Source organism: Neolamprologus brichardi, chromosome 9 (assembly GCF_056152115.1).
Source record: "Neolamprologus brichardi isolate AB-2024 chromosome 9, ASM5615211v1, whole genome shotgun sequence".
Taxonomy (NCBI): Eukaryota; Metazoa; Chordata; class Actinopteri; order Cichliformes; family Cichlidae; genus Neolamprologus; species Neolamprologus brichardi.
The window spans coordinates 20,981,153-21,008,123 of record NC_142112.1 but is presented as its reverse complement, the minus strand read 5'-3'; the positions used below and the strand labels follow the sequence as shown (position 1 = coordinate 21,008,123).

The following is a 26,971-nucleotide window of genomic DNA, read 5'->3' as shown; positions in this document are numbered from 1 at the left end:
CTGCTGCTCTTGGTTTTCTAAATGGCCCGATTGACCTCAGAATGACTATTCCGACCCACAGAACGAGTCCAGTCAATAGCAGGCTTTCATCTCGGCCTGGCAGAGATTAGACAGGGCCGCTCTGTCTGTTGTGGTTTGGGCGGAACAGGGGTGGCAGGAATGAAAAGAAATCTTGATCCAAATTGACCAGCTCCGGGAAATTGGCCGCAGAAGTCGGCTGGCTCGTTATGGAATAAGGGAAGGAATGCACAGATTGATGAAAACGTGTGAAAAGCAAGGGGAGCATTTGAAGCGTTTGAGACTTTGCACTGTCACTTGGAGTGGATAGAGTCATAAATGTGGAACGAGGCTGATTGATAGAAAAGTAATTGCAAATAGAATAATTTTAATTATCCTTTGTGCATTTCTAAACCCGAGATTAGTGCAGTCATTTTGCGTCATGCATTTTTTGTCCCCCATCAGAACTCAGATGAACTCGGATGGGAGCACGAACCATGAACTAATCCCTGTATACTGTGTTTACTTTTGCACCATAAAATATAATTACATCTTGGATTTAAAAATTGCATTACTACTTTTTTGGTATTCAAGGCTGCGTCTCTAAGCTATGGCCTGTGCTTCTTCTCCTTTTTTTGGAGGAGCAACCAGAGCAGCGTGTCAGTGCTAAGCCGGGGTCATGCTGTAAAGTATTTTTAAAAAGCGGGGAGTTGGATTTGGCTTCATATTCAAAGGCAATATGCAACAGAAGACTGCATCTCACATCAAGCCTCTTTTTGAGCTCAGAACGGCTTCTTAAAGTTGTGGTATAATAGCGCTACAGCCAGAAAGACAGCTGCTTGTCCTGTAGAGACATCAGAAACCAAACCAACTAAACAATGCAGCCAAGAGTAACTTGATTTAAGAAGCCTGTTTAGGAATTTTATCGGTTTTATAACAGGTGGTTTCTTAACGTTGGACTTGAAACAGCTGCTGTGTTGCTGTGTTTTACGTTGCTAATGATTCTAAATGTGTTCTTGCTGCTCCTGAAGGTTTTGCTCGAATAGATCTATGTGTGTGTTTCTCAGTAGATGTAAACCAAACAAAACATAATGAGAGGAAATATTTTTTTTCCATTTTTTTCAGTCTGTAGCATTTGCATATTGGCAGGAACAAACAAAACATTACCAGACTCCTCCAGTTTGAATTTTAATGCTGCCCTTTGATACTATGTCCTATATTTTTATGCAGATTTTCAAAAATAATCATTTGTGTGAAGAAAACAACTCTTATTCCCACGAGTGTTTCTTTTCATTGCGTTGGCTTAACTCATGGGATACTCATGCTAACAATCAAAATAAGCTTCTTTTAGTAGTACGTATGGAGCGTCTGCTTCCAACCACGCGCTGTTTGTTTCCTCTTTAGTCTCCTCGCCTTCATTGTCTTCTCTCTCTCTGTGTTGCAGTTGACTAATCTGACAGAGATCCACGATCAGATTAGCGGAATGGCTCGGTGTCCCTACAATCCCCTCCACAACTCCACCGCCCTCATCACCTCCAGCGGGGAGCTGTACGCCGCAACTGCCATGGACTTCTCTGGGCGAGACCCCGCCATTTACCGCAGCCTGGGCGGCTTGCCACCGCTGCGCACTGCCCAGTACAACTCCAAGTGGCTCAATGGTGGGGAGCTGCCAAAGTTCAAATGAATGCTACATTTTATGCAAATCTATGTAAAAAGTTGTTACATAAAGATAAATGGCCATTTCGAATAGAGAGAAACACCATAGGAGGATTTGCTTTCTTTTTTGCTTTATCCCCGCGCAGCTATCGAACATTAGCACTGCAGCTGCCGGGGCTTCAGTTTGTGACTCCGACGATGCTTGAGCTTGGCAGATGCTTATGTAGCATGGGAGTTGGAATCTGTCTCTGTTGAAAGATTATCTTCCACCTTAAATCTGCTGCGCAATGCTGTTTTGGCGAACGCTAAGAAAAGAAGATCCTCTTCTCATAATTGTTCTGCTGCGTTTCACCTTAAAAAACAATTAATTCTTAAGTTACTAAGCAACTAGAAAATCTTTATATTTACCGTCTAGGAGGGGCATAAAATTGTGAATTCATCCAACAACAAAAAAAAAAATCAATGTCTTTTCCCCTGAACGTTCAGGCTGACTTCAAGCAGAGACCTCCTCAGTGCAGATTGGGCGACTTCAGAGCGCTTAAGGTGTCCAGCCTACAGAGGAGCAGGTCAATCACTATCTTGTCAGCAAGTGACTTTTATCTGATTCACATTTAAGTTAAATTGAAAAAATAAATTAAAAACTACCACATACATTGCTTGGCAGCAACCTTCTGAGAGACGGTTTAATAACTAATTTTATGGCGAATTGATTTTTTTTCCACACTGCCCTCCAAAGGTGCAGAGGAGAAAAGAGTTGAAATGAGGAGGTGCTGGGGAGGGGGTAACTTTCATTTAAACCTGAATTAAATCACTGTCAGTGAGAATAAAGTGTGCGGTTTAAATCCAATAATGTCATACATAAAGATGAACGCTGTAGTCGTGACAGTGTCGTGGAGGTCGTGTGTTTCAGATAGGGTGAAGCTATTACGCTACACCTGTTTTGGTCATTTCTCATCCTAACCTTTATGTTTGGGGAGTGAAAAATGAGTTTTCTTATTACAACACAACGCCATTAATAACATAGCCTGTAGTTATTAATCCTGATCACCTGCTGTTGTGTGGGCTGAGTGCTCGCACACACTGCGAGTCAATCAGTCATAGCACATACCTCGTTCGCTCTCCCACTCCGTCTTACTCCCACAACCTTAAATAGTTTTCTTTCTGTATTTTTTCTCCTTTTCTCTGCACTTTATCTTTCTTTTGGCATCCTTCAATTTTTCTTTCTATGTCTTCTTTCTCTTTGTGACATGCCACCTCCCGTTCATTCCCCTCCTCTCTTGTAACCTTTGCCTCAACAGAGCCGAATTTTGTCTCATCCTACGATATTGGCAACTTCACATACTTCTTCTTCCGGGAAAATGCAGTGGAGCACGACTGTGGTCGGACGGTGTTTTCCCGCGCCGGGCGGGTGTGTAAGAACGACATCGGTGGCCGCTTCCTCCTGGAGGACACGTGGACAACCTTCATGAAGGCCAGGCTGAACTGCTCCAGACCAGGAGAAATCCCCTTCAACTACAACGAGCTGCAGGGAACTTTCTACTTGCCTGAGCTGGAGCTGCTCTATGGCATTTTTACTACTAATGTGTGAGTGACATGAACCGTAATATTTATCGTTCCATCCACAGAAAATTAGCAAAGCCCAGATAATTTAGCTACTGTTGCTGCACCTCAAGCTTTCTGATCTCACGTGGCAAGTATCATGTGGCTAATGCTAGCTACCTGACTAGACATCCTCCTCCTGCTAAGAACCTGGGTTTCCCATTGTTACTGCCTAATCCATACCAGAAACACACCAAAAGGCCTCTTCCTGTCCTTTCCTTTCACAATAAAAGTCTGTTACGTCTATATTGAGATTGCAGTACCTTAAAATGGTGACATGGTAGTACCTATACCTCTGTGGCTTCCCTCAGGGCAACTTGGCTGCCTTGCAGAGTCCAAAGATATGCATAAAGTTTGGTGATTCTGAACTGTCCATATGTATGTGCATAAGTGATTGCCGGTCTCAGTATTCGACCTGTGACAGACTCGCGACCTGCCCATGGTGTACCCTCACCCTATGCCCGCTGGGATAGGCTCCAACTCTCTGCTGCTCTAATAAGGATAAGGCAGAAGAGAATGGATGTATGGATGAAGGGATGGTCTTAGTTTAGTGAATACAGTAAAATTCAACATATTTTTTTAAACCTTAAAGTTTGGCTTTAATTCATAACATTTTGCATTTAAGAAACAAAAATGCTGGCACGCACGCAGTGGAGGCTCACTCCCATTGAAGTCAGATGAAAAAAGAGTTCTTTGTAGAAACAAGAAAAATGTAACACGTGCGTTACTTTACACACTGATACTGATGCCAGGTAACAATAGTTCAGTGATTTTCATCGGACAGCAGCAAAAAAATGATTTTTAAAAATCTGTAGCTGTGATTAAAAAAAAGTGCATATATTGTTGTACAAGTTTTTAAAAAAGTTCAGGTTTCTGTGTGCGGATCGGGTACTGACTTACTAAACTTTTTGCTGTGTGTTGCCAACAAAACACATTTTAAGTATACACTCAAAAAAGCAAGTGAAAGTCTGGAACGACTTGATTTGAGAACCACTTCTAGTGTCAGACTGAATTTTCCAGCAAAAAAGAAAAATCAGAAACCTAGAAAAGTTATCTTAAAAATGTTTCCTCAAATTTGTTTGTTTGTTTGTTTCAAATCATTCGCGAATTGTTCATTTTAATTTATTTTCCTTGGTCTTTGACATCATGACTACTCAGAATAATTCAGTTGTTTATTCAGCATTTATTTGGTTATTGTTTTAAAAATTATATTTTTTTGTTTTCATGTTTTTCACTTTAATATTAGTTCACTTTAAATGGTGAATTCTGTATGAACATGCTATTAAATTGGGTTATACATATAGCTGGTTCACAGCAAAAGTCACAAGTCAAGGTATTTTAAATTTTAAGGTAAAGATCTTACAAGATAATAGAGGACAAAACAGGACATATCTTTGTTATATTTTATGCAGTGAGTGTATAATGTATAATTGAGTGCTGTGTAACCATATTATTGTCTAGAAATGTTCATCCTCATAGCCCAAGTTATCTACAAAGAGGGCTGCAAATTGCAGCAGTTATCTCCCATTTATTCCCCACAAAAGAAGCTTATCATCTTGCGCCACACTGTATTAGGTATATGGGAGTATAATGAAAAGTATTATTTTTTTGTTGTCGTATACATCAAAACCCTTTCCCTCTTTTTGTCTCACCATCTTTCTTTCTTCCTCCTACCTCGCTCATACACACAAACACACCTGTGCGCCCACACGTGCACACAGAGGCCATTATTAAAAGCTGAGTAATCAATTCTGTATGGTCAGTGCCTTCACATTGCTGAAAAGAAGTCTTTTGAAGGGTATTGGAAACATTTCCCCCTGCAGGCACAGAGTTTAATGAACAGCTGCACTGGATTATAATTCACACCGCCCAACTCTCACTGTTTGAGTTGAGAGTTAATACTCTCATTCTTTACTTTCTCGTCCGAGGGAGGAGACCGGTACTTGTTGAAACTGACAGCTTAAAAAGTCAAAGCTGTATTTCAAGCATGAGATCTGTACAGTTAATCAGACAAGGCGAACAGCTTAATTGTGTCCCATTGCTGGATTTATATTCCAATAATGACCATCACTTACCCCGGCGTCTGCGTCTGTCAGTGTTTGATTTGTGTTGTTTGTGAGCAGTGCAGACATAAAGAGGTCAGCTGTACAAATACCAAGAAATGCTGAACAGATTTCTGCTTGCAGTATAGTGCCCCTTTTTTGATTTTGGTTATTCTAACACTTACTTCTGTTTCTCTCTGTCTCGACATTCATCCTTTCCACTCTCTCATCACCCTCTGTTGGATTCGTCCTGCCTTTATTATCTTCCTGACATTCAGAAACAGCATTGCTGCCTCTGCAGTGTGTGCCTTCAATCTCAGTGCCATATCTCAGGCTTTCAACGGGCCCTTCAAGTATCAGGAGAACTCAAGGTCGGCCTGGCTGCCCTACCCAAACCCCAACCCAGACTTTCAGGTAATGAAACTATATTTAAGTCTGTTTATTTCACAAACAAGCCACAAATGCTTAAAAAATATGTTTAATTTAGTCCCAATAATGCTCTCAGCTCTGTTGAACTAAAAGCCAAAAGCGTTACAGTTATTGACTGTGCAATGGATGCTCACCCTCTGGACTCTGGAAATAGACCTCACTCACTATTCAGAGAACCCGGGTTAAGCCTGGTAACCAAACTCACTAGCATGCTAACGCTATTTTGCTAATGAGAATGCTAATTACTTCAGAAGTCATCCCAATCCAGAGCTTTCGAACTCCACCTAAATGTTACAGATAAAGTCGATCAGATTTATGCTCTGAGGTTTGATGTCTGCACAAAAATGAATGCTTGTCAAGGCCAAAATTTTGGACCAGTGATGCATTCCTCCATGCTGCTAGCATAGTTTAAAAAATGTGATAGGGCAGCTTTTTAAAGGATGTATGTGAGGTAAAGTTCAGATCTAGCTGCCCTTCTGTGATCGTGACTGATCTCTTTTTTTTTAAGCTAGGGGTCATTTAGACTCAACACACAATCAAATCAGTCATACAGTACAGCTGGGAGCACGCCCAAGGAAATATATGCATTTAGTGTGCATGCTGCTTGTGTATGCTGATAAATAAATGTGTGCTTGCTTTGATCGGCCTTGGTCAGAGTCCCAGGAAGCTCTTCACTCTCATTAATTTTCTCTCTCTTTCAGTCACCTCTCTCCTCTGCTCATGAGCACACACATTACGACCACTCGTTATAAAATCCAGTGATTTTTACAATGGCACAATCATTCCTTGAAGATGTCTCATAGCCTCGTTCTGTGAACTGTGGGCCTCCTAATAAACTGTCCGTGTTTTGCACAAGTGGCACTTTATGTTTATGCTCCATCCTAAAACCCGCAGAGGCAAACCAAGCACCTTATTCTGATTTGAAGCACTCCTCCATACTGATGGCATAGCGGGAATGCTTTATTAGCAGAAGAAGTGGCTCTCAGTTGTTGCAGGCTTAGCAGATAGCGAATGAGCTAATCCTCGCAGCTCTCCGTTAGGGATTCAAATCCCTCTGAGGCATGGCTACCAGTGGTGAGCAAACCCCTCGTTTCCACACATCATGGCCCTCAACCGTTTTCCCACCAACAAATACATGAGTATTCACGATGCCTCCTATTATCTGCGGAAAAAGTGGATGAAATGCACATAGAGAAAAATGTTGGGTGTGATAGTATTCTAAAAATAAACATGCACATACATATGAATTTGTAAGCTGTCACTATCACCACGTATTCACATTTCTGCACATCAGCACCATCAAGAAAACCAGTGCTCCTTATCTGGTCACAGATATATCCTCTTCAGCACCTTGTACATGTAGGTACATCATCGGTGGGGGGGTTCTATGCACTATAGACTTTTATACGGCTTCTTCCTCTTCCATCTCATCTTTCCACTTAAGCTCGGGCACAATGGCTGCTGCTCACCACTGGACCGATGCGCACTTTATCTAGGTTTCAGTGACATCTTCATCAAGCATTTGTCAATGTTGGAGGATTAGATTTACGAGCACAGGATTTATAGCCTGTCCTTTTTTTTCAGGCCTTTCTACAAGCACACCTACACACAAACACACACACACACACACACACGAGTGAATGCACAAACAAACACCTACAGGAAACTTGCAGCCATGAAAGCCACTGGCCACGTACATGTCTACCGTACACAAATACGCCCTCAAAAGTAAAGGGTTATAGATTGCTGCCAAATAGAGATAATTATGACTGCGAGCTCATCACTCAACACACACATACTGGTCATTGATTGAGAGCTTAATTCCCTGTCTGTCTGCAAAGAAAAGCCCCCCATTTATTTGAACCACGCGGATTGATTCTGGAGAGTTTATTCAGGCGATGAGTCATGTTTGCTGTACATTAGGAGCTAATGCCTTCTATGAGTTGTATAGGTTTTCTGTCACTCTGTAATTACTAACAGTAAAAACACATTCATTGCTAATGTCTGAAAATAAACTTTAAAGTTCAACTCAAACCCAAATATGAATGTCCTTATTATGGTTTATATTTAGATGTCAGGAAAACAAAAGTGTCAGTTTTCTTTGCCTTCCTTTGGATATTATATATAATCATAAAACTGACCAATAAAATAACCAAATTTAGTTCTAACCCACATTGTTTTTAAAATACTTAATAACCTGGAAGGTTAGGGGGGAAAGAGTGGAATAGCATGCTATCAGACCGACCCACCTGGATGGATTTCTGAGTGGCACTTATCATCCTGCCAGAGCGCAGTCCACTGGTGATGCACGAGACAGCTGATGTCGGATGGGTCGTCAGCCAAATAACGGCTGTGTCCCTCACCTTGACTGTACTGAGGAAATCACAACATCCATCTCACGGTTCATTCACAGATGTCATAGACCCTCACTGGTCAGTGTCTGACTTTGTCTCACTGTGGCAGAAATATAGTCACACCGACACTCTGGGATTCAGAGACACGCACACAATGCAAGGACAAACCGCAAAAGGAAGCCTTACATGTGCGTTGCTATTCAGGCTGCATGGCATAGACACGTAGTACATTTTTGGCACAAGCAGGAAGTTCATTTTAGGCAGTCTGGCCCATGGGCACACTCAGTGTTGCTCCTGCTTGTCCTTCAGGGCTTTCATTTCCCATTTCCTGATGTGGCGAGGGCACTGATCCATTCACCAGCGTGGGGAAGCCCTCTACGATTCTCATCTGTCAGCCCTTGGAAGGCCGAGGATTGATCTCTATAAAGTCTCTGTCATGTTCATACTGTAGCTAGTCAGCAGGAACTAATTACCACCCAAGGTCTATTTTCGACCAAGTAAGAAGTGAGTGTGTATAGTTATCCTGGAGCAAACATGATCCTATGTACAAAACAGTCATTTGGGCTGATGCAAGTGCAGAGCAAAGCTTGTTTTGCTTTTCTCTGCTTTATTAGTTAGTATAGGACTATTCTTTGTGAACTGGGCCTCAATCCACGATCCTGATTTCAGCCTGGGACCTCTTTTACTGAAGAGGACATGCATGGTTAGCTTTACTCATCCAGCTCTCCCTCAGCAGAAATGGCTTTATGCCTCACCTTGTCCCTTTCAGCTTGGTGGAGAAAAGGATCTACATTTCCACTTTAAAAAGCATGAGGATCATCCTGTGAATACCAAGTGCCTCGCACAGCCAGGTTTTCAGTGTATAGCTTTCAGGTAATCCAATGTGTTTTCAAATAGTTTATTTACCTTTAAGAAGTACAGTTAGGTCCATATATATTTGGACACTGTTTTTACCTGTTTACTGAAACATATTCCAATTATAGGTATATAATGGACATGGAAATAATGTGTAGACTTTCAGCTTCCTTGATGATGAAGAGACCTTTTCACAAAGAGTGAACAACACTCTCCAGGATGTAGACGCATCGATATCCAAGTCTACCATAAAGAGACAACTCCATGAAAGTAAATACAGAGGGTTCACTGTAAGGTGCAAGCCACTCATAAGCCTAAAGAATAGAAAGGCTAGATTGTACTTTACTAGAAAACATCTAAAAAAAAAGCCAGCACAAGTCTGGAAAAACATTCTTTGGACAAATGAAACCACGATCAACCTCTACCAGAGTGATGTCAACATAAAAGTATGGAGAAGGCGTGGAACAGCTCATGATCCAAAGTACATCACATCAGAGGCAGTGTGATGGCTTGGGCGTGCATGGCTGCCAGTGGCACTGGGACACTAGTGTTTATTGATGATGTGACACAGGACAGAAGCAGCCAAATAAACTCTGAGGTGTTCAGACACGTATTGTCTGCTCTAATCCAGCTAAATGAAGTTTAGTTTCCAAAATACAGATGGACAATGACCCAAAACATACAGTCAAAGCAACTCATGTGTTTATTAAAGCAAAGAAGTGGAATATTTTTGAATGGCCAAGTCAGTCCCCTGATCTTAACCCAGTTGAGCATGCATTTCACTTGTTGAAGACTAAACTTTGGACAGAAAGGCCCACAAACACAGAGCAACTGAAAGACACTGCAGTAAAGGCCTGGCAGAGCATAAAAAGGAGGAAACCCAGCATCTGGTGATGTCCATGAGCTCAAGACTTCAGGCTGTCATTGTCAGCAAAACCATTAAAAATAAACATTTTATTTGCACTTATTTAATATGTACAATTACTTTAGAGCCCCTGGTATGAAGGTATTGTGTTAAAGATGCTTTAGTTCCTCACATTTTTATGCAATCTTTTTATTTAAAAAAAGACAGCTTTAAGTCTGCACTTTAACTGCATCTGAGTTGTTTCATTTAAAATCCATTGTGGTAATGTACAGAACTAAAAGCAGAAAGAAAAAGTCTCTTCCCAAATATTTATGGACCTAACTGTAGATACACTTTACAGTTTGTTTAAAATCTCAGTGATCACATTACACAGAAAGTTGCAAAGTGTTTTGTTCTTTTTTACAATAGTAGTGCACTGTGATAGTGATCGCTGGAACTATACTGAATTTGGAAAACGGCGTTTCAAAATCCTAAAAATCGTTTTAGTAACATCCAATAAAAAGATTCAGTTAACAATACAGTTTTAAAAATGAACACACTTGGGTTTTACAATGTCCTCTAACGTGAAAAAGGAAACCATACTCCTCTTGACTCCTTAATATTTCCGTCTTTAAAATCCCATTTGGAGAGAGTTCACTTTATTGAACTGTTTTTTTTTTAGTAATAGACTCTGGGAAATATGTTACATAGCAGATATTTCTTATTATAAGCCAGCGCCGCAGCACTGACTCTGCTTCAGTCGCAGGTCTCTACCGGGACTTGAGAACTCCAAGTAAACAATGCCTGATAAAATCAAATTTATCTGTAACAATGGAATTCACTCATTTCTGTGAGACACTTGTTTTGACTGCAGATTTTTACAGTCCAAAAATCGTGGGTGCAAGCCATTTTGAGTGCAGGGTGGGAGTTCTTTGGTTGAATGATATTGTTGCATGCTTTATTTTCAGAGTAGCAATAATGAAGACCTGAAAACTGATTTAAGAAGATACTTTTGAGGTAAAGAATGACAAAATCAAGACACACTGTTATGGGGGTACCAATAAAGCTCACCAGCAATATATATGCATATGAGGAGAAGAATCTAATGAAAGAGATAACTACTTGCTCAGTCAAACATCACATTCAGACTCCTTCTATCAGCCTCGGTGTATTGACTACAAAGTCTTGAGGTTGTGAGGATAGAAAACCAGTGCAACGACTCAGCAATTGACTTTCAAGCCTTGTTCGTTTAATCATTCAATCCCTCCCTTTTCCATCTCTGGTGGTACTTCTGAACAAAAGCTTAAGCTTATTAACTTGCCATCCCAGAGGCTTTTATTAATGAAATCAGTCAAACCTTTTTTTTTTCTTCCTTTCCGACTCCCCTACCTTCCCCACAGTGTGGCACCATCGACTCCGGCGCTTACGTGAACCTGACTCAAAGAAACTTGCAGGATGCGCAGAAGTTTTTACTGATGCATGAGGTGATCCAACCTGTGGTTCCTGTGCCCTACTTCATGGAGGACAACGTCCGCTTCACTCATGTGGCAGTGGATGTGGTGCAGGGGAAAGACACGCTGTTCCACATCATATATTTGGCCACAGGTAGGTCTTTAAGATTGCATCTACATATTTCTTTTTTGTGCACATTGAGTTTTGGACCTTCTGATGTCAATGTGTGACATATTAAAGCGTCTAAAAATAAATTTTCTCTATTAGCTTCTTGTTGTGAGGAACAGTATCCTACATAAACATGTTATTTATTTAAAGTGGGCAAAATTAGAGCTAAGTTTGTCTTAATTCATAAAAAAAGGGTCATTATTTTTTTCAAATGTTAGCTTTAATTGTTACTTCGACAGCCATGAATATTGGTTGTCACAGTAAAATACTTAAAATTATACTCTCATAATTGAAGTGCACTCTGTACGAGAAAAATAGGGGGCTGTGTGAAGACAAATGAAACCAATCTATCAGTATGATTATCATGTAGACGCCAAAGCTCTGTCTTTGACATGGGTCTAAATCACTTTTTTACCTCCATATGTTCTCCATATGCACTGACGCAACATAAACTATTATGCAGGCAGGCTCACCACATGTCACTCCCATGCAATCCCTCTTGAAGAGATCATAAATACCATGAAACAACAGACAGCAATACATCAAAAGCAGACAGATGGATAATTAATAACACACACACATTCAGCCCTTGCACGGACCGGTTACCCAGTCTGACGTGCGTGGTGCCGTCTGCTTATCAATCCACTGTTTGATCATAATGGCGTGACAATATGTGATGTTAGACTTGGCAAGGTGGGGGAAACGGTATCAGCAAGACACCAGATAGGCACCAGGGTGTCTTTATTATGATATAACACAGATATGTGGATTATGAACAGGTGTACTGAGCAGAATTTGAATGTAGTGACCCACTTCCCTGTGCTAATGTACCATAAGCCCACTGGGAAATGTCAACATGATCTTCCTGTTGTAGCGTCAGTGTTATTTTTGGATATCTCATATACAAGCATACAAGCTCTTTTTCTCCCTCTTACTTACACACACACGAAAACACACACACACACAAACACACACACAACCTGTTCCAGTTCGCTTCCTCCGTGCTTGGCATCTCCCTCAAAAACTCCCCTCTCATTGTTTGCATGGGGCTGTGATCAATGTAGCATTCGACCAGAGTTGCCCACACTGCAAGTTCCCTAGACACTAACCAGACGCTAATGAAAACATCTGAAATGCTGCCAAGGCCACTGGCTAGCACACATACTGTACCTAATCACATGCCATTATTAACGCCTAAACACACCCCACTGATTGGGGCCATTGTGGAAAAGCTGCTAGCTACAACTAGGGGTCCAAAGATGTGAAGGTGTGGGGGTTTTCAATTTGAACATGTGGCAAGCAGTCACCTTGTTTTTCAGCCCTCGTTAGGAGTTTCTGCCCCGAAGCAGTATTTATTTTCTTTCCATTAACGTGAACAGAATTCAGTTAAAAGCAAAAGACTTTTAAATTCATTGTTCACCGCAGTGCTAAACTTTTAACCAGGTAAATCCTTTAAGAAAAAAAACAATGCTTTTCTTACTCATAAGGCATTAATGATTAAAACTTTAGCTAATTTGTCATTTGTAAAAGTAATTAGATACAGTAATTGTGACCTTAGACGTCCCCACACGGATGCATATAAAACATATCAGAAGTAAGACATATACATATATTATGACTAATATAAGCTACATTTGCAACAGCACAAAAATAGAAGTAGGATTACATTAATCTTTGATTAAACAGATAATGCTATAATTATCTATTATAATTTATCTGCTATGATTTAACTTTGAGCAAATAAGAAGTTAATGATTTTGATTAAATAAGAATCGAATGATCTGAAATCGTTGCACTGTATTTTTATTAAACTTCAACATACAGTCACAACGTTGTTCTAAAACACGTGTGCACAATAAAATGATCTTGGATTTAAAAATAGAAAACCTTTTTTAAAAACTAATTTGAAAGTACGGGGTAAGAATAACACCTATGCACATATAGTAGCTGCCTACACATCATAGATAGTATAATATGAAGAATGATAAATGGTGATACTACTAATTAATACTTTTTGTCTTATGCCATATGTGTTATTATGTGCCACACTTGTGGATCAGTCTACCTAATGACTGCTGGCCCGCTGAGACTTTTAAAACTTATTTTACTTTTCATATATTTAATGGCATGTTCATTGAAAAATTTCCTTTACATGGTTAATCCTCTTTTATTATATTTGTGTATCTATTTGTTCACTTTAGTTTCCCTTACATCTTTTTTTATCTGTCAGGTGGGTGTCGATATCTAGGTGGAGTTGTAGGGACAGAGGAGTGATGAGAGGGATGAGTGAAAAAGGTGTTTGTGTCCGGCTGTGTATTTTTGTTTATTTTCTCCTTTTAATGTGTACAGAAATCAGTTGCATCTTTATTGTATGAGAAGTACTTTGAAAATAAAGTTTTGATTGATTTATTTATACAGTACAATATGAGTGAGTAGCTATCTATTAGCTAGCTAGCTAGATTAGCTAGCTATCAATAGCTACCTTAATGTTAGCCACAATTAGCACAATTAAAGCTCTCTATGTAAGCTACTTTTTGCTGCTCCCTTATTCACACGGGGTCTCCACAGCAAGTAGTAGCCCAGTATGTTTAATTTGGTAGATTTTTAAACTTCCTTCCTGATGTAACCCAAAAGGAGTTTGTTTCTCCTTCCAGAGAAAAAAACAGTGGATTGTTTGCTTGCTAATCCATAAACTGCACTATGGAGCTACTCCCTAACTAATCAACTAAATTCAGCTCATGTTTCTGGTTCCAACCCAGAACTCCATCCCTTTAATGTCTCTGCAAAGGTAGTAACTCTAAGATCCGTATATTTATGGACTACAGGCAGAGTGGTCTAATATCTGGCATCCAAAACAAGCAAGCAAGCCAACTCCCAAATACCAAAGTAATGTAGCCTTACTGGGATTCTACACTTCTTGCTACTTTCAGAACTAATTGCTTCCTTGCCCTTAGTGCTGGGGGCAAAACCTAACTTCTGCATCCCCTGCCTTAAAAATATCTATTAGCATGTCACGTCTTCCTTAGGCATCACTGTGCACCTAATTATTTTTTCTTCACCCAGGGGATTGCATGTATAATAGATGATATTTGTTTTAACTCTCTCCAAAGAAAATGTGTCCCTAACCTCATCCCATGGGGCCTGCCTTTACAGAAAATAAGGGTCGGGACACATTCACGGTGACATGGATTTACACACTCCTCTCTCTCAAAGCTACAAAGAGGTTTTATCCCTTGGAATATCCCCTCAAAGCAAAGTAGGCCAGAAATCATGGATTCAGGTGCCATATCAATTCCCTGGTTGCATCGACAGTGCTGCATGTTGATGGCATAACAGAGCTCGGCACACCAGTCATCGCCATTCTTTTTGACAGTATTATTTCACAGCCGCTGTGTTAGGAAGTGATTGTTATTTGTGTGCGCTCGCACCCTGAGTTCACATCCAGCAAATATGTGTTGTTGTTGTTTACCCTCCTCAAACTCCTCTATTGTTACCATGGCTCTCTTTTTGCTCTTTCCTCCACCTTTTCTTGTGCAGAAAATGACCCTCCTTCCTCTTTGTGGCCAAATCTTCACCTCAGCTCTGTCTCTCTCTTCTAGATTACGGTACTATCAAAAAAGTGCTTTCCCCGCTCAACCAGTCTACAGGGAGCTGCCTTTTAGAAGAGATCGAGCTGTTTCCTCCCAGGAAGAGGCAGCACATCCGGAGCCTGCTGATCCTGCACAGCCGCAGCGAGCTATACGTGGGTGTGAGAGACCAGGTCATCAAGATCCCGCTCAAGAGATGCAGCTACCACAAGAGCAGAGAGTGAGTACATGCGCAAAGAAACCAACAAACCAACACCGTTAATCTCAGTTGAAATGGTCAAAAAAGCAAATGTGCTTACAATGAAATTTTAAAGCTCCCTCTTTCACGAGATGCTCTTTATCTGAGGGAGCCAGGCCTTTGTGTTGATCAGGGGCCTTTGGTGAGATTAAAAATCCTCTAAATCAGCTTTGTCTGAGCCACTGGAGGTGCCCACGGCTGCCCTGTCTCGATGTCGCTCATTGTCATTGACCCGCCCACAAAACCACATGTTTTCTGCCTCGTGCACAGTCCTGCAGCGACCGTGTGCATGTGTTTATCAGATATATTGAGTTTCTGTCTGTCTGGAAGAAGCTCCATCAAGGTATAAATATTGGCAAAGAAAACCTGAGACAGAGGCCGTGGTGTGAAGACTCACACAGATTGGGATCCCATCCATCATGGCACACAGGAAAGGAATCACACCTGCATACCTTATCTCTCGCACAATGAGCTGTTATTGGAATACACAAAAGACTTAAGGCTTCATATTACAGCTGTGGCTCTGTGATATATGCTGCAGCCATAATGGCACTTCATCACATCGCTGATGCTTTTTTTTTTTTTCTTAAAGAGAGAATTCGGAACAGAAAAAAAAAACAGATAAAAGTAATAAAATCTTGGACACGGACTGGCAGCTACAGGGAGTGTTTCTGGGATCATCACTGACATTTCTTTGAGGTTTGCCTATTTGAAATATTAGACGGCTGTCTCCGTCTTTTGCTGTGTGGCTCACCGATGGGAGGTGTACGATCTGTACAGCCCTTAAGGCCGCATGAAAGACAGGTACTGACGTGTTACTTCTCCCTTTCATTTTCTTCTCCTGTCTTTGGCCCTGATATTTTGTCTGGACACCTACAGTCACCCAGACATTATGTCAGCCACTTTGTGTGTGCAGGAAAGCATGAGTCTTCCCTTTCTGCAATTTTATACAGCCAGATAGGGTATGATCATGTGTTGCTTGCATAAGCTCACTTGTTTGTGTGTGCATGCGGTTCATTGTTATGAAACCCACGGACAACTTTGTTACATTTCACTAGGGGCATGTCAGGCAGCATTGAAGCCTGCGGCTCAAAGATATGTCATTGTGCTGTCAGTGCAGACTTTTATTTATATGAAAATAGTAACATCGGGCTTTTTATTGCACTCAGCAAAACATCTGAAGCGGATACAGCAAAAACAGACCCAGTTATCTTTACTACAGCATTCTCATGTGGGAGCTGATAAGCTATTTGAGTCAGGAATGTATGTGTGCGCGTATGTGATGGCATGAGTGTAATCCTGGTGTTTGACTGAAGATTACCTGAAAAATCAGTCACTAAACTGTGTTAGGAGATAATTCTAGGATGCTGATGCATTGCAATGCATGATGGTGATTTACATTCCCACTGTAAATTTTCTTCTTTGTCCTCTCCCAAACGCTCTCTGTACCCCTCTCTTGTTTTTTTTTCTTATTTCCTGTGCCGTCACTCTTTTGACACTTTCCCCAGCATCTTATCTCTCGCAGTTCTATATTTCCATACATCACCTATCCCAGCACCTTATCATTTAGCTCTCCCAGTAATCTCCCTCTTCATCCTGATATTTGATTTCATGTCAAGCAACGATGCAGAGGTGTCTGTATGCATACATGACAGGTTAATAAAAGCCCATTAAATAACAAACTTTATTCTCTCCTTTCAGAGCCTGTGTAGGAGCGAGGGACCCGTACTGCGGTTGGGATCTGCTGCTAAAGAAATGCACCACTCTGGAGGAAAGCATCAGAATGAGCCAGTGGGAGCAAAGCATCTCAAAATGCCCTGTGAGTATCATGAAGCTATTGTGTGATGTGCACAGACTTCATTGTAGCTTACTCGCTTAGTGTTTGATTGCTTTATTTTTCTTTTTTCAGCTTTCAAACTTAACAAAAGTTGGCAGAAAACAGAAATATCCTTGCTCCACCTGCAAGCTCACTCTCTTTTTTGCATGTATTCGTTTCTTACATTAATTTGTACTCTTCCCCATTGAAAGCTACATCCTGCTCTCCAGATCTTCACGGCTCACGAGCAGTCCCTAAAACCAGCACTGTGAAACATATCCTTCCCAACAACAAAAGACATCTCAGGACTGAACAACTTGACTTTAAGGGAGCTGCATGTACCCTCAGAATGATCGAGAACGCTGCCTCAATCATTCACCTCCGACTGCTGGTTCATTAGCACAACAGCTCTTCCATTTATTTTTAACTCGCACCAGCATTGGGAGCCGTATTAGGGGGCGGTAAGCCTATCAATTTGAGCAGTGTTTCACAGACATCAGTTTCAAGCCAGTCAAGAGTGCTGTGTGGCTTTTTTATGTGGCTTTATATTCAGGGAAATATTTGGCACTCAAGCCATGGCATCTGTCAGCAGAGCTCTGGCAGAAAGCTAGCCAACACCACATCCGCATATCCATTAAGAGCATACATGGACACAATTACACATGCATATATGTGCATGAATAAGCATTACCATTTCAGCAACTGCAACAGTGAGTTTTTTCTTTGTGCCAGAGGCAAAAGCTTCATGAGCTCACCACAGCCTTTCTAGTCAATATTTCATCAAGATCACATTTTCATTAAAGCAATTTCAGCTTCAAAACATTTAGCTCTGCTACTTATGATCAGTTGAGCATTTTGGTGAATCATTTTAATGTGTGGGAAATTTAAATCATTCTCATATTTGCTCATTAAAAATGAAAGAGGAGCCAAGGCACAGTTAGCTTAGCATAGCACAAAGCATGAAAACAGGGTTAAACAGCAACCCAAACTTCAAGCCTGTAAAATGAAGCCAAGAACTGCCAAAAAATGATGCTCCTCAAATTGGCTCCAAAATTGAGTCGATTCATCTCAGTTTCATTTTATTTATATAGCACCTAATCACAATCACAGTTACCTCAATGTGCTTTTTATTGCAAGATAAAGACCCTACGATAATACAGAAAGAGAAAAGAGAAAACTCCAACCATGAGCAACCACTTGGAGACAGTGGGAAGGAAAACCTCCCTTTTAACAGGATGAAATCAGACTTGGGGAGGGGCAGACATCTGCCGCAACCAATCGAGGGTGAAAGGACAGGAATTTTGTTTTTTAAAGGGCTTTAATCTAGAGCTGATTTGCCAATTCACGTTTAGTGAGTGGGCAGTGATGTAACCCGCCTGTTTAAAAAGTAATTAATGCTTTGTATAATGAGGAGTGTGGCTGTTGTTGTCTACTAAATCATGAAACTTTACTAAAATATGCGCCTCTTTTCTTTTTTTTGTAACTAAGTGTTTCAAAAATATCTCTTTTTGAGGATAGGCCAACTTAATCTACTTCAGTATTGCCCCAAATTACGGTTTCATGTTGCTAGCTAAGCTAGCTAGAAAGTGCTAGCATTAGCTAGTAGCTGCTCTGCTCTGTGCTCCTGTCCAAATATGTTCACGTCTGGTTTCACACAGTCACAGTGGCTTTGTCCATTTTTTTTTATATCTTCTCTCTATAAGTTGTTGTTATATGATGTAAAATTTTACAAAACAAAAGTGTAAAAATCAAGTTGTTGCTCCCATTTTCCTAACAGTATCATAGCTTAAAGTAATTGTCACCTGTCTGATCATGGGCGTGAGACAGCATGGCTTATCTTTTAATCTAACTGTCATTTGGGGGGGTTCACATCTCCTCTGCCCCCCAAAATTCAAGCTATTACTTTAAATGCTGATTGAAGATATTACCCGTGTTTCTTGCTGCATAGCCACTAATACTTTAGTTTTTATGCATTTTCAGGTGGCCACATATCACTGCCCACACCACTGATGGGGTATATATTTGCTTGGTTAACCTTTGTCTGGTCCGGTCTAGTCCATTTAGAGTGATCATGAGTTAATCTAAATGAACTTTATATGCTGACACTGAGGAATGGTCAGACAGTAGGAGTCTACAACAATTCAGTCGCAGTTTGTAAAACCTGAAAATAAAGAAGCGTTCTTTTATCACAGCTACAGTTTCACTCCCTGTGAGTCCATTAACAGTTTGCAAAGGCTAAACTGGCTGAATGTCTGTTCTCCTGCGAAGTGGAAGCCTGGAGTTGGAGGCCAGTCAAAGGTTTGCACACTGAGTAGTGTTGTGTAGGCAGAGACAGGAGATACGCTTTACCAACCTATTCATAATCGCCATCTGGCTTCACAGTCTCATGTCTGGAAACAAGCAAAAAAATGTGTTTTGCTGTGGTTTTAGGGGAGGTGAAAATCTTAGTAACAGAAATTTTTGTCCCAGTTTTAACTTAGGTAAAATGGAAATTTTTACTCAATATTTTTGGTAAGGTATCCGCTTTGCCTGTCCTCCACCAAGCTCAAATCTAAAGCATATTTTTTTATATATTTTTTTTGAATAAAAAGAGACCCCTCTCTTGCTTTTTCAGTCAGTGAAAGAAAGTATTATTTTTATATTCCATAAAGAAATATGAGTGCTTTTCATCATCTTTCAGATTTTTTCTATTGTCCTCTTTCTTGTGCCTTTTCCCTTCTATTTTGGCATTTTAATGAAAAAAAACTACATTTCCTGCCAGTAAAAAAGTAATTTTATTTCTCTTTGGATCTTTATTTTTTAATGAGAGATATATACACCATGAAATATTCATCTACCAAATCATTTATAGCCTCGGCTGTAAATGATATTGCAATATTTCTGCATTGGCTGTCGCTGTATAGTTGTTTGCTTTCTAGGCAGCCCATTGATGTTGTCTGCCTCAGCCAAGGGTACCCCATTTAGGCACACAGCAGAGTTCAATTACCAAAAAGAGCGGAGGGCAGACGGTATTCTGCTTCTGCCAAAACTGCTGATGATCACGCTCCCTCTTCCCCTTGTGTGAAAGTGTTCTTTGCATTTTTAAATCATCCTGAAATGTTGCGGCGAAATGGCTCATATCATCTGCAGCTCTGAATCTCACAATGGCGCTTTTTTGTATTTAGCTCATACGCCTAGGACATCAGTCGTAATTCATAGCGGCTGCAATATCAGAGCCTTCCTGTTCGATTCTGTTTTGCTTCACATATTCAGTTATGAGGCCACTTTTATTTCCTCATATTTCTGTCCTTTGAATGTGTCCATTCACGGCCTTGATCTGCATCTATGAATCTCTATTTTCCCGTTTTCGTCGCTCATCATTTCCTGATGCAATTTTTGTGTATCTTCCTTATGTTTACAGCACATAAATGCACAATTTGGGGTGTGCTGTAGATGTAATGTTTTTTTTTTCTTTGCATCTATTAGAGGAAAATTGATTTCTGTTTGCATCCACCCATGGGCTGAATTTCGCAGAGCAATACCTTCCTGAGAGCATCCCTCAATGACCATTTTCTGAGAAAGCCATTACTTTCAGGTGTTTTATTTTTGACCTTCTCTGTTGCTGCTAGGTTCGTAATGTTACAGTCGATGGAGGCTTTGGTGCCTGGTCCGGCTGGTCCACTTGTAGCCACAACGACGGAGGCAGTGCAGGGTCTTGTCTGTGTCGGACGCGAGCCTGCGATAACCCAGCCCCGCAGTGTGGTGGGCAGCAGTGTCATGGGATCAGTGTTGAGGTCGCCAACTGCTCCAGGTAAACTACTTTGTTGATGCAGCAGCACATATGTGCAAATGTTTATAAATTGTCTATGAATATCTTTGCATACATCTATGTAGGGAATGATAGAACTGGAACTTTGAGTAACGTTTGAACAGCGGGCACGTCAACATTATTCCCCTATTCAGCTGCTCGGTGACTCAAAACTTTGACAGTTGCCAATAGTAATGTATAAGGTGTACTAGATATGTGGTCTCTAGCCACAGACATAAAGCACGATTCGGAAAGTTGATGTCCTTTTTGGTCACTGTATTCAAGATGGCGGGGCAATATAGACTTCTACAAATTTTAAATTAAGGCATCAGTTTCTTGGAAGATGTAATTACAGATTAATCAATATGTATTTATAAGTGCAACATTGATTTTTTTCTATAAAGTAACCTTGAAAACGACTGACTGTACCTTTAAGAGTGAGGTCGAGAAAGTTAGTTAATTCCCTGGAGAATTGCATCTACTCCTTTACAGCCAGTCATTATGTGTTGCATCCTCACTGTCATCTATTTAAGGCTAACAAGTGTTGATTGGGCTTTGGCTTTTTTTGCACCGCATCAGCTGACATGACTGTTTTTAACTCTCACAGTTAAAGTTGACGCTGCATGACTCTTCAGGCGGCTATACAAGGATATGAGCATATTCATTCATGAAGGATGAGGCATTTTGATGAAGGGAAGTTAGAAACAGTCAATTAATCTTTTGCAGTAATAAATGTCTGAGCGTAATCATAAATGCTTATCTCAAACTCGGAGCCTATTATTACATTTACAATGAAACAGACACGTGAAAACACATCCCTTTATCTGATTTGTTTCACTGGCTCATTTTCCCTTAATATGTGCTACAAAGATTGGTCTGATCGCCCGCAAGCAGTACAGTGGTGAAGTGGTTAGCACCATCGCCAAAAAGGGAGAAGGTTCAGATTGCAGGCTGGTTGGAGGCTTTTTTGTGTGGAGTTCACATGTCCTCACTCTTCCCGTGTGGCTAAATTGACCGTAGGTGTGAATGTGATGGTGAATGACGGTGTGTTTCTCTGTGTTAGCCCTGAGAAAGGTCGTGCTGTTCCTCTGAGCAACATGCGATGAGGAATGGCCTCTCAGCCAAGACATTCTTCTTAAACAATAAAGACAGGACAATCTGGTTCAAGCAAGACCAATTGCACAGCTTCTCAATCAGTGGCTAAAGTCACAGACTGACATTGCTTCGTCTGTTACCATAGAAATGGAGCGTGGACCCCCTGGACTTCCTGGTCTCCCTGCAGCACCACCTGTGGTATTGGCTTTCAGGTGCGTCAGCGTTCCTGCAGCAACCCGACCCCTCGCCATGGCGGACGAGTATGCGTGGGCCAGAACCGCGAGGAGAGGTGAATAATGCAAACGCAACACCCACACGCATACATTGGTCAACATGAGCCGATTCAAGTAAAAACAAGCTTACAAGTGCACTCGGATCCATGCATGTTTAAGGAAAGGGAAAAAGAAAAAAACTTTTTTTCCCCATAATTTGCAACCTGCTGTTAGAAAGAACGACTTTGGCTGTGACTTTTTGTTTTCCTCCCCGCCTCCCCCCCTCACTTCTGTCCAAATATGTGACAGCCAATTAAGGAATAAGTGGGATAGGCCTGCGCTTGGGTAATTATCTGGCTTTCACACACAGACTGAGTCCACGTTTTGAAGCTTTGGAGGCTTTGCTGTAGAATAATCGCCTTTTTAAAGATGTTTGTATGGTTTCTAAGCAACCTTGAAGGCCTGAAAAAAACTTTCAAGGAGAAAGTATGCGAAGAAGCAAGGTAGAAAAGGTCAAGAGATGAGTTTTCTTAAGTTAAATGAGGTCAATTAAATAAGGTGAACCTGAAAAGCACTGAGGAAAACTTTAAGAATTTTAGGTGTTCGAAAAATATGCGAAACAAGCTGTCTTAGAGAAAGTTAATTCCATCCAAGTACAGAGCGGCATTCCTTCTTGGTGTCCATAGTGTCTGATGTTTTTCATCCATCCCCTGCTGTTAACCTGAGGTGAAAGCTGTAAAAGTACAAATAAACACAGTTCAGAGGATACAGGGAAGGAGAAAGGAGACAAAAATTGTTACCAGTTGTCACCATGGCAACAGAAGCAGCGTGATGGGTGAGTAATAGGATACGGCCTTCAAGGATGAACCTTATATTACTTGTTTTTCTTTTTTTTTCCTTTTCCCAGCACTTTTTCATTTCCTCTCACTCCCTCATCTAACCTGCTGCCTCCCCCCCACCCTCTTCCACTCATTGCTGCTCCTGGAGCAGTCCTTGAGAAAGTGACTGCTCCGCCACGAGCCCTGAGCAAAACATGTACAGAGTGACCGGCACAGCCCACTTACTCAGGAACCAAACCCAAAAAATGCTGGCTGGCACTAAAGACCACAGGAGGCCAGAAGCGCATTTTACACCTCCCACCCTTCGATTTCACTCTCTGAGCTTTAATCTCATTTGTTTCATCTCCCCTTCCATCACTGCTTGCTCTGTTCAGCTATTTAAAACACCTTAGGCCACCTTAGAGGCCAGCTGTGAGAGCTGGAAAAGGATCCTTGTAAGACAGGAGTGAAAGGGGAGGAGTCTTGCGTGTGTGTGTGTGTGTGTGTGTGTGTGTGTGTTAAGTGCTTGAAGAGAGAAATGAAGAGGAAAGCAGAGACACTGAAATAAAATGTGTTAACAGATGAATTATGCTGTGTCAGTTTGAGACTGCCCGAGGGAGGAAAAAGAAAGGGATGCTAGAAAAGGTGTATGTGTGTGTCCTGGTGAAGCAGGAATGTTTATTGCTTGTGCCACAAAACAAATTGGGAAGAGATGTAAAAAAAAATCAGGTGATCAACACAGTGTCCAAAAAATTTCAACCACCTCTGTCATTAAAAGTGTGAGGCGGACTGGCGTTTTTTCAGATTCTGCTCGCTGAGCGATTCTTTTAATGCCAGTGGAGGCTTTTATTTTATGAGGCACTGGGTTTCTTTCATAGGTGCTAGACATCTGCAGCAAAGACACACTATACGCTGTTCTTGCTTCAAGCACTCTGTTGGGATTAACTCGCAGGCCTTATGTTCACAGATCCATGCATATGACACGAGCTTATATTTACACAGACACGCATATTCGCAAAATACAACGATTCTGAGGGCAAAATAAACTTCTTTTTCTACGTCTTTTTTTTTTTTGCATTAGCCAACAGGCCTCCAATAAGTCTGGCCCTGATTGTTTGCAGCAGGCAAAGCTTTTAAAGATAAAGCAAATGCTATGAAACAGCAGCGCTACGGGCTTAAATCTGGCCAGTTAATGCCTGCATTTATGAACCTTCTGTTGGTATTTCCCTCAGCACACTGACAGCGTCCGCACTGCTTACTCAGCCTATAGCGGGTAATTAGCCTCGCTTTTGGTTTGATCAGCTCTGTGTGTTTTACCGAGAAGGGAAAAGGATAAGATGAGATGGAGAAAAGCCACTTACTCGTCTGAAATGATTAGTGTGTATGATGATGATGATTCTAAAGCTCTACATATTGATTGCGGACATGTTTTTTTTTTTTTTTTCATATTGTGTTGGGTTGCTGCAGTTAATGCGCACGACTTGTTTGCACGGTCGTCTGTGTGAGCATGTGTGTTTGTGCATCTTCCCCCTTCTATCGGGCTTTCGCAAGATTGTAATCCACACTTGTTCTCACTTTTCCACACTCCTCCTCCCTACTGTATCGTACAAGCGCGCAGATTAGTAGAAGTGGAAAGAAAGATGCTGCTCTAAGGATTTTTAACAACAAGGAGTGTACAGAATGTGGCGTTTGATTTGCCGTGAACAATAGCCGAGTGTTTGAGAATGGTACAATGGAAATATCCAGCCTGAGCCTCTGGAGGAAGGGTTTCAAGAAGACTCGGTTTTCTTCAAAAAGCGGTCATCTGCAAAAAGACAACAAAATAGCAATAAAAGCAATTTTATAGCATGTGTAAGAGTTATAAAATAAATTATAGGGCTCTAATTAGACTGGCAATCGTCTGTAGTTAATGCCTAATGAGGATTGAGCTATTAAAGTATTTTAGACATCGCCATAATCCTGTCTTGTAAAACGATGTAATTACAGATGATGCATGCACATGTGAGGCTTTTTTTAATAAGCTGTGTCAATGAATTATGCAAACTACATGTGGAAGTTGTGTTTTGAGATTCAATTTTCTTAACTGTACTTTGAAGCCACAGTGGCTAATACAACATTATGCACAGACATACGCTACAGACCTTCAGACTCGCACCGAGCTGTGTTCTCTGCACACCAAGGCCACATCAAAGAGGGATGTTGGTTTTTACAAAAGTTTGTTGGAAGTGAAGTTTACACGCCTTTTCAAACATCCCTGTCTTGTGGTCTGAGCTATTTGTAGTTGTAGCGCAGTGGCGAGGTTTCAAGAGTGCGGTGACGTCTTCGGTGTCCTTCATGTATAATTTCAGTGGTTTGTCAGATAAAGAAGCTATTCCATTTTCCACAGACAATCCTAGAGACTCCTATACATGATTCAATAAGGTATCCTCTGTGAATGCTTTTAACCTAACTCCTGTCAGAGCCTCAGGAGATTTTTGAAGACTGAAACAGCTACAGATGAAGTGTTATTGGACACTTTAGTTTCTTCTTGGAGGGTAATAACCATCTTAAAGACAGCTGCTTATGAGTTTGATATTAAACATGACATGACAGTGTTGTTTACAGCTTGTTGCACTGACATGAAGTGCAGAGTGGTCAGTGACCCAACCTGGAATACAGAGGATGAGACTGGTTAGAGATATATTCACCTTTTAAGCAGAATAAACTCACAAAAGTACTCGATAACTCTCTCTCTCCTGCTGGAGATCTTGAATTTATCTTTGAGTCAGGACTGCTGCAGTTAAAGGAAGAAAGGTATTTCCATCTGCATCTATTTGCAGACTAGTGGGGCAGAGCAGGCGCTATAGATAGACATTGTTTAATGCAGAAGCAGAACGATATGATAAGCTGAGTTTGAGGATGGTTGCTGAGTGGCTTGCAGATGCATAGCAACCATGGTCAGGCTAAATCGGCTTAAGTAGAGCGTCCTACTGTGTGTGAAATTTGCCAGTTGGATGTATAGGAGACCATTAGATAAGCCATCAGCTGAATGTGGCTGCGCTTGGCTACTATGAGTTTAAATCTGTGCTTATGTGACTTCTCAGGTACTGCAACGAACACTTGCCCTGCCCGCCACACGTCTACTGGTCCGCCTGGTCGGCGTGGGAACGCTGCACTGTGCCTTGTGGCGGCGGCATCCAGTCACGCCGGAGAACCTGTGAGAACGGCAACGACTGTCCCGGGTGTGGTCAGGTATGTCATGCAGAACAATGCCTCTCATATGCACCGTTCTAACACCCGTCTTTTCTCTGTGGCTGTTCATTGTTTGGGAGCTCAGCTTAAGCCATTTGATGCGACGAAGCGTCAGTGGTGATGAAATGGGAACATCTAACACGACCAAATCCCCCGGCTATATTTATACAGTGGCAGCAGCCATCAGATTTATTACCAAGACCTATTTAATATCATGCACGCACACACACACACACACACATACTGTAATCATTCCACATATGAATAGGCTTATTTTCTGCCACAAAGATGTCTCCAAAGCAAAGATGATGCAAGGAAGTGTTGAAATACGAGTGTTCTTCTTGATGACAGAATGATGTGATGCTTGTGTTATTTCTGCTGCTATTTTCATACACGCACAGACTCCCTCATCCTCAGTCCTGGTAAAAATAAGAGAGAACGAACATGATAGCTGTAGCGTCTTGTCCCCCTGTTGAAAACGGATTAAAGAATATGGGTCAGGGCCTTGTGGATGCATGGGATTCTTGAAGTGTATTTCTGTTTGTTTGCGTGTTTTCTTTATCATTTTAAGTAGACGTTTGGATTTTTTTAATGTTTTAGGCCCAACGCTGAATGTTTTTAACTTCTTTTGACTTAGAAACAAAATAAGAATTATGTGTATTTTCATAGAATTTTCATGTAAAAGATTGGACACAGACATTCACTTGGTTGAATTAAATAATTGGGTGCTTTTTGCTTTTAGAAAATTTCAGTAAAATGCTGTAAAATACTTTCATTGAACCAAATCACAT

The 26,971-nt window shown here is 41.0% G+C and overlaps 1 protein-coding gene across 2 annotated transcripts in view; it reads left to right on the top strand.

The window, feature by feature from the left end:
• The window catches only part of sema5a (sema domain, seven thrombospondin repeats (type 1 and type 1-like), transmembrane domain (TM) and short cytoplasmic domain, (semaphorin) 5A), a 144,181-nt gene that overhangs the window by 75,789 nt on the left and 41,421 nt on the right, over window positions 1–26,971 (top strand). For both annotated transcript variants that reach the window (XR_437047.3, XM_006794637.3), the window contains exons 7-15: window positions 1,442–1,655; window positions 2,952–3,237; window positions 5,573–5,708; window positions 11,177–11,381; window positions 14,996–15,203; window positions 16,923–17,040; window positions 20,646–20,827; window positions 22,065–22,208; window positions 26,033–26,180. Coding sequence is in view for 1 of the 2 variants with exons in the window: in XM_006794637.3 (XP_006794700.2) it covers window positions 1,442–1,655; window positions 2,952–3,237; window positions 5,573–5,708; window positions 11,177–11,381; window positions 14,996–15,203; window positions 16,923–17,040; window positions 20,646–20,827; window positions 22,065–22,208; window positions 26,033–26,180 (1,641 nt within the window). In the remaining variant the exon portion in view is untranslated. The remainder of the gene's footprint in view (window positions 1–1,441; window positions 1,656–2,951; window positions 3,238–5,572; window positions 5,709–11,176; window positions 11,382–14,995; window positions 15,204–16,922; window positions 17,041–20,645; window positions 20,828–22,064; window positions 22,209–26,032; window positions 26,181–26,971) is intronic.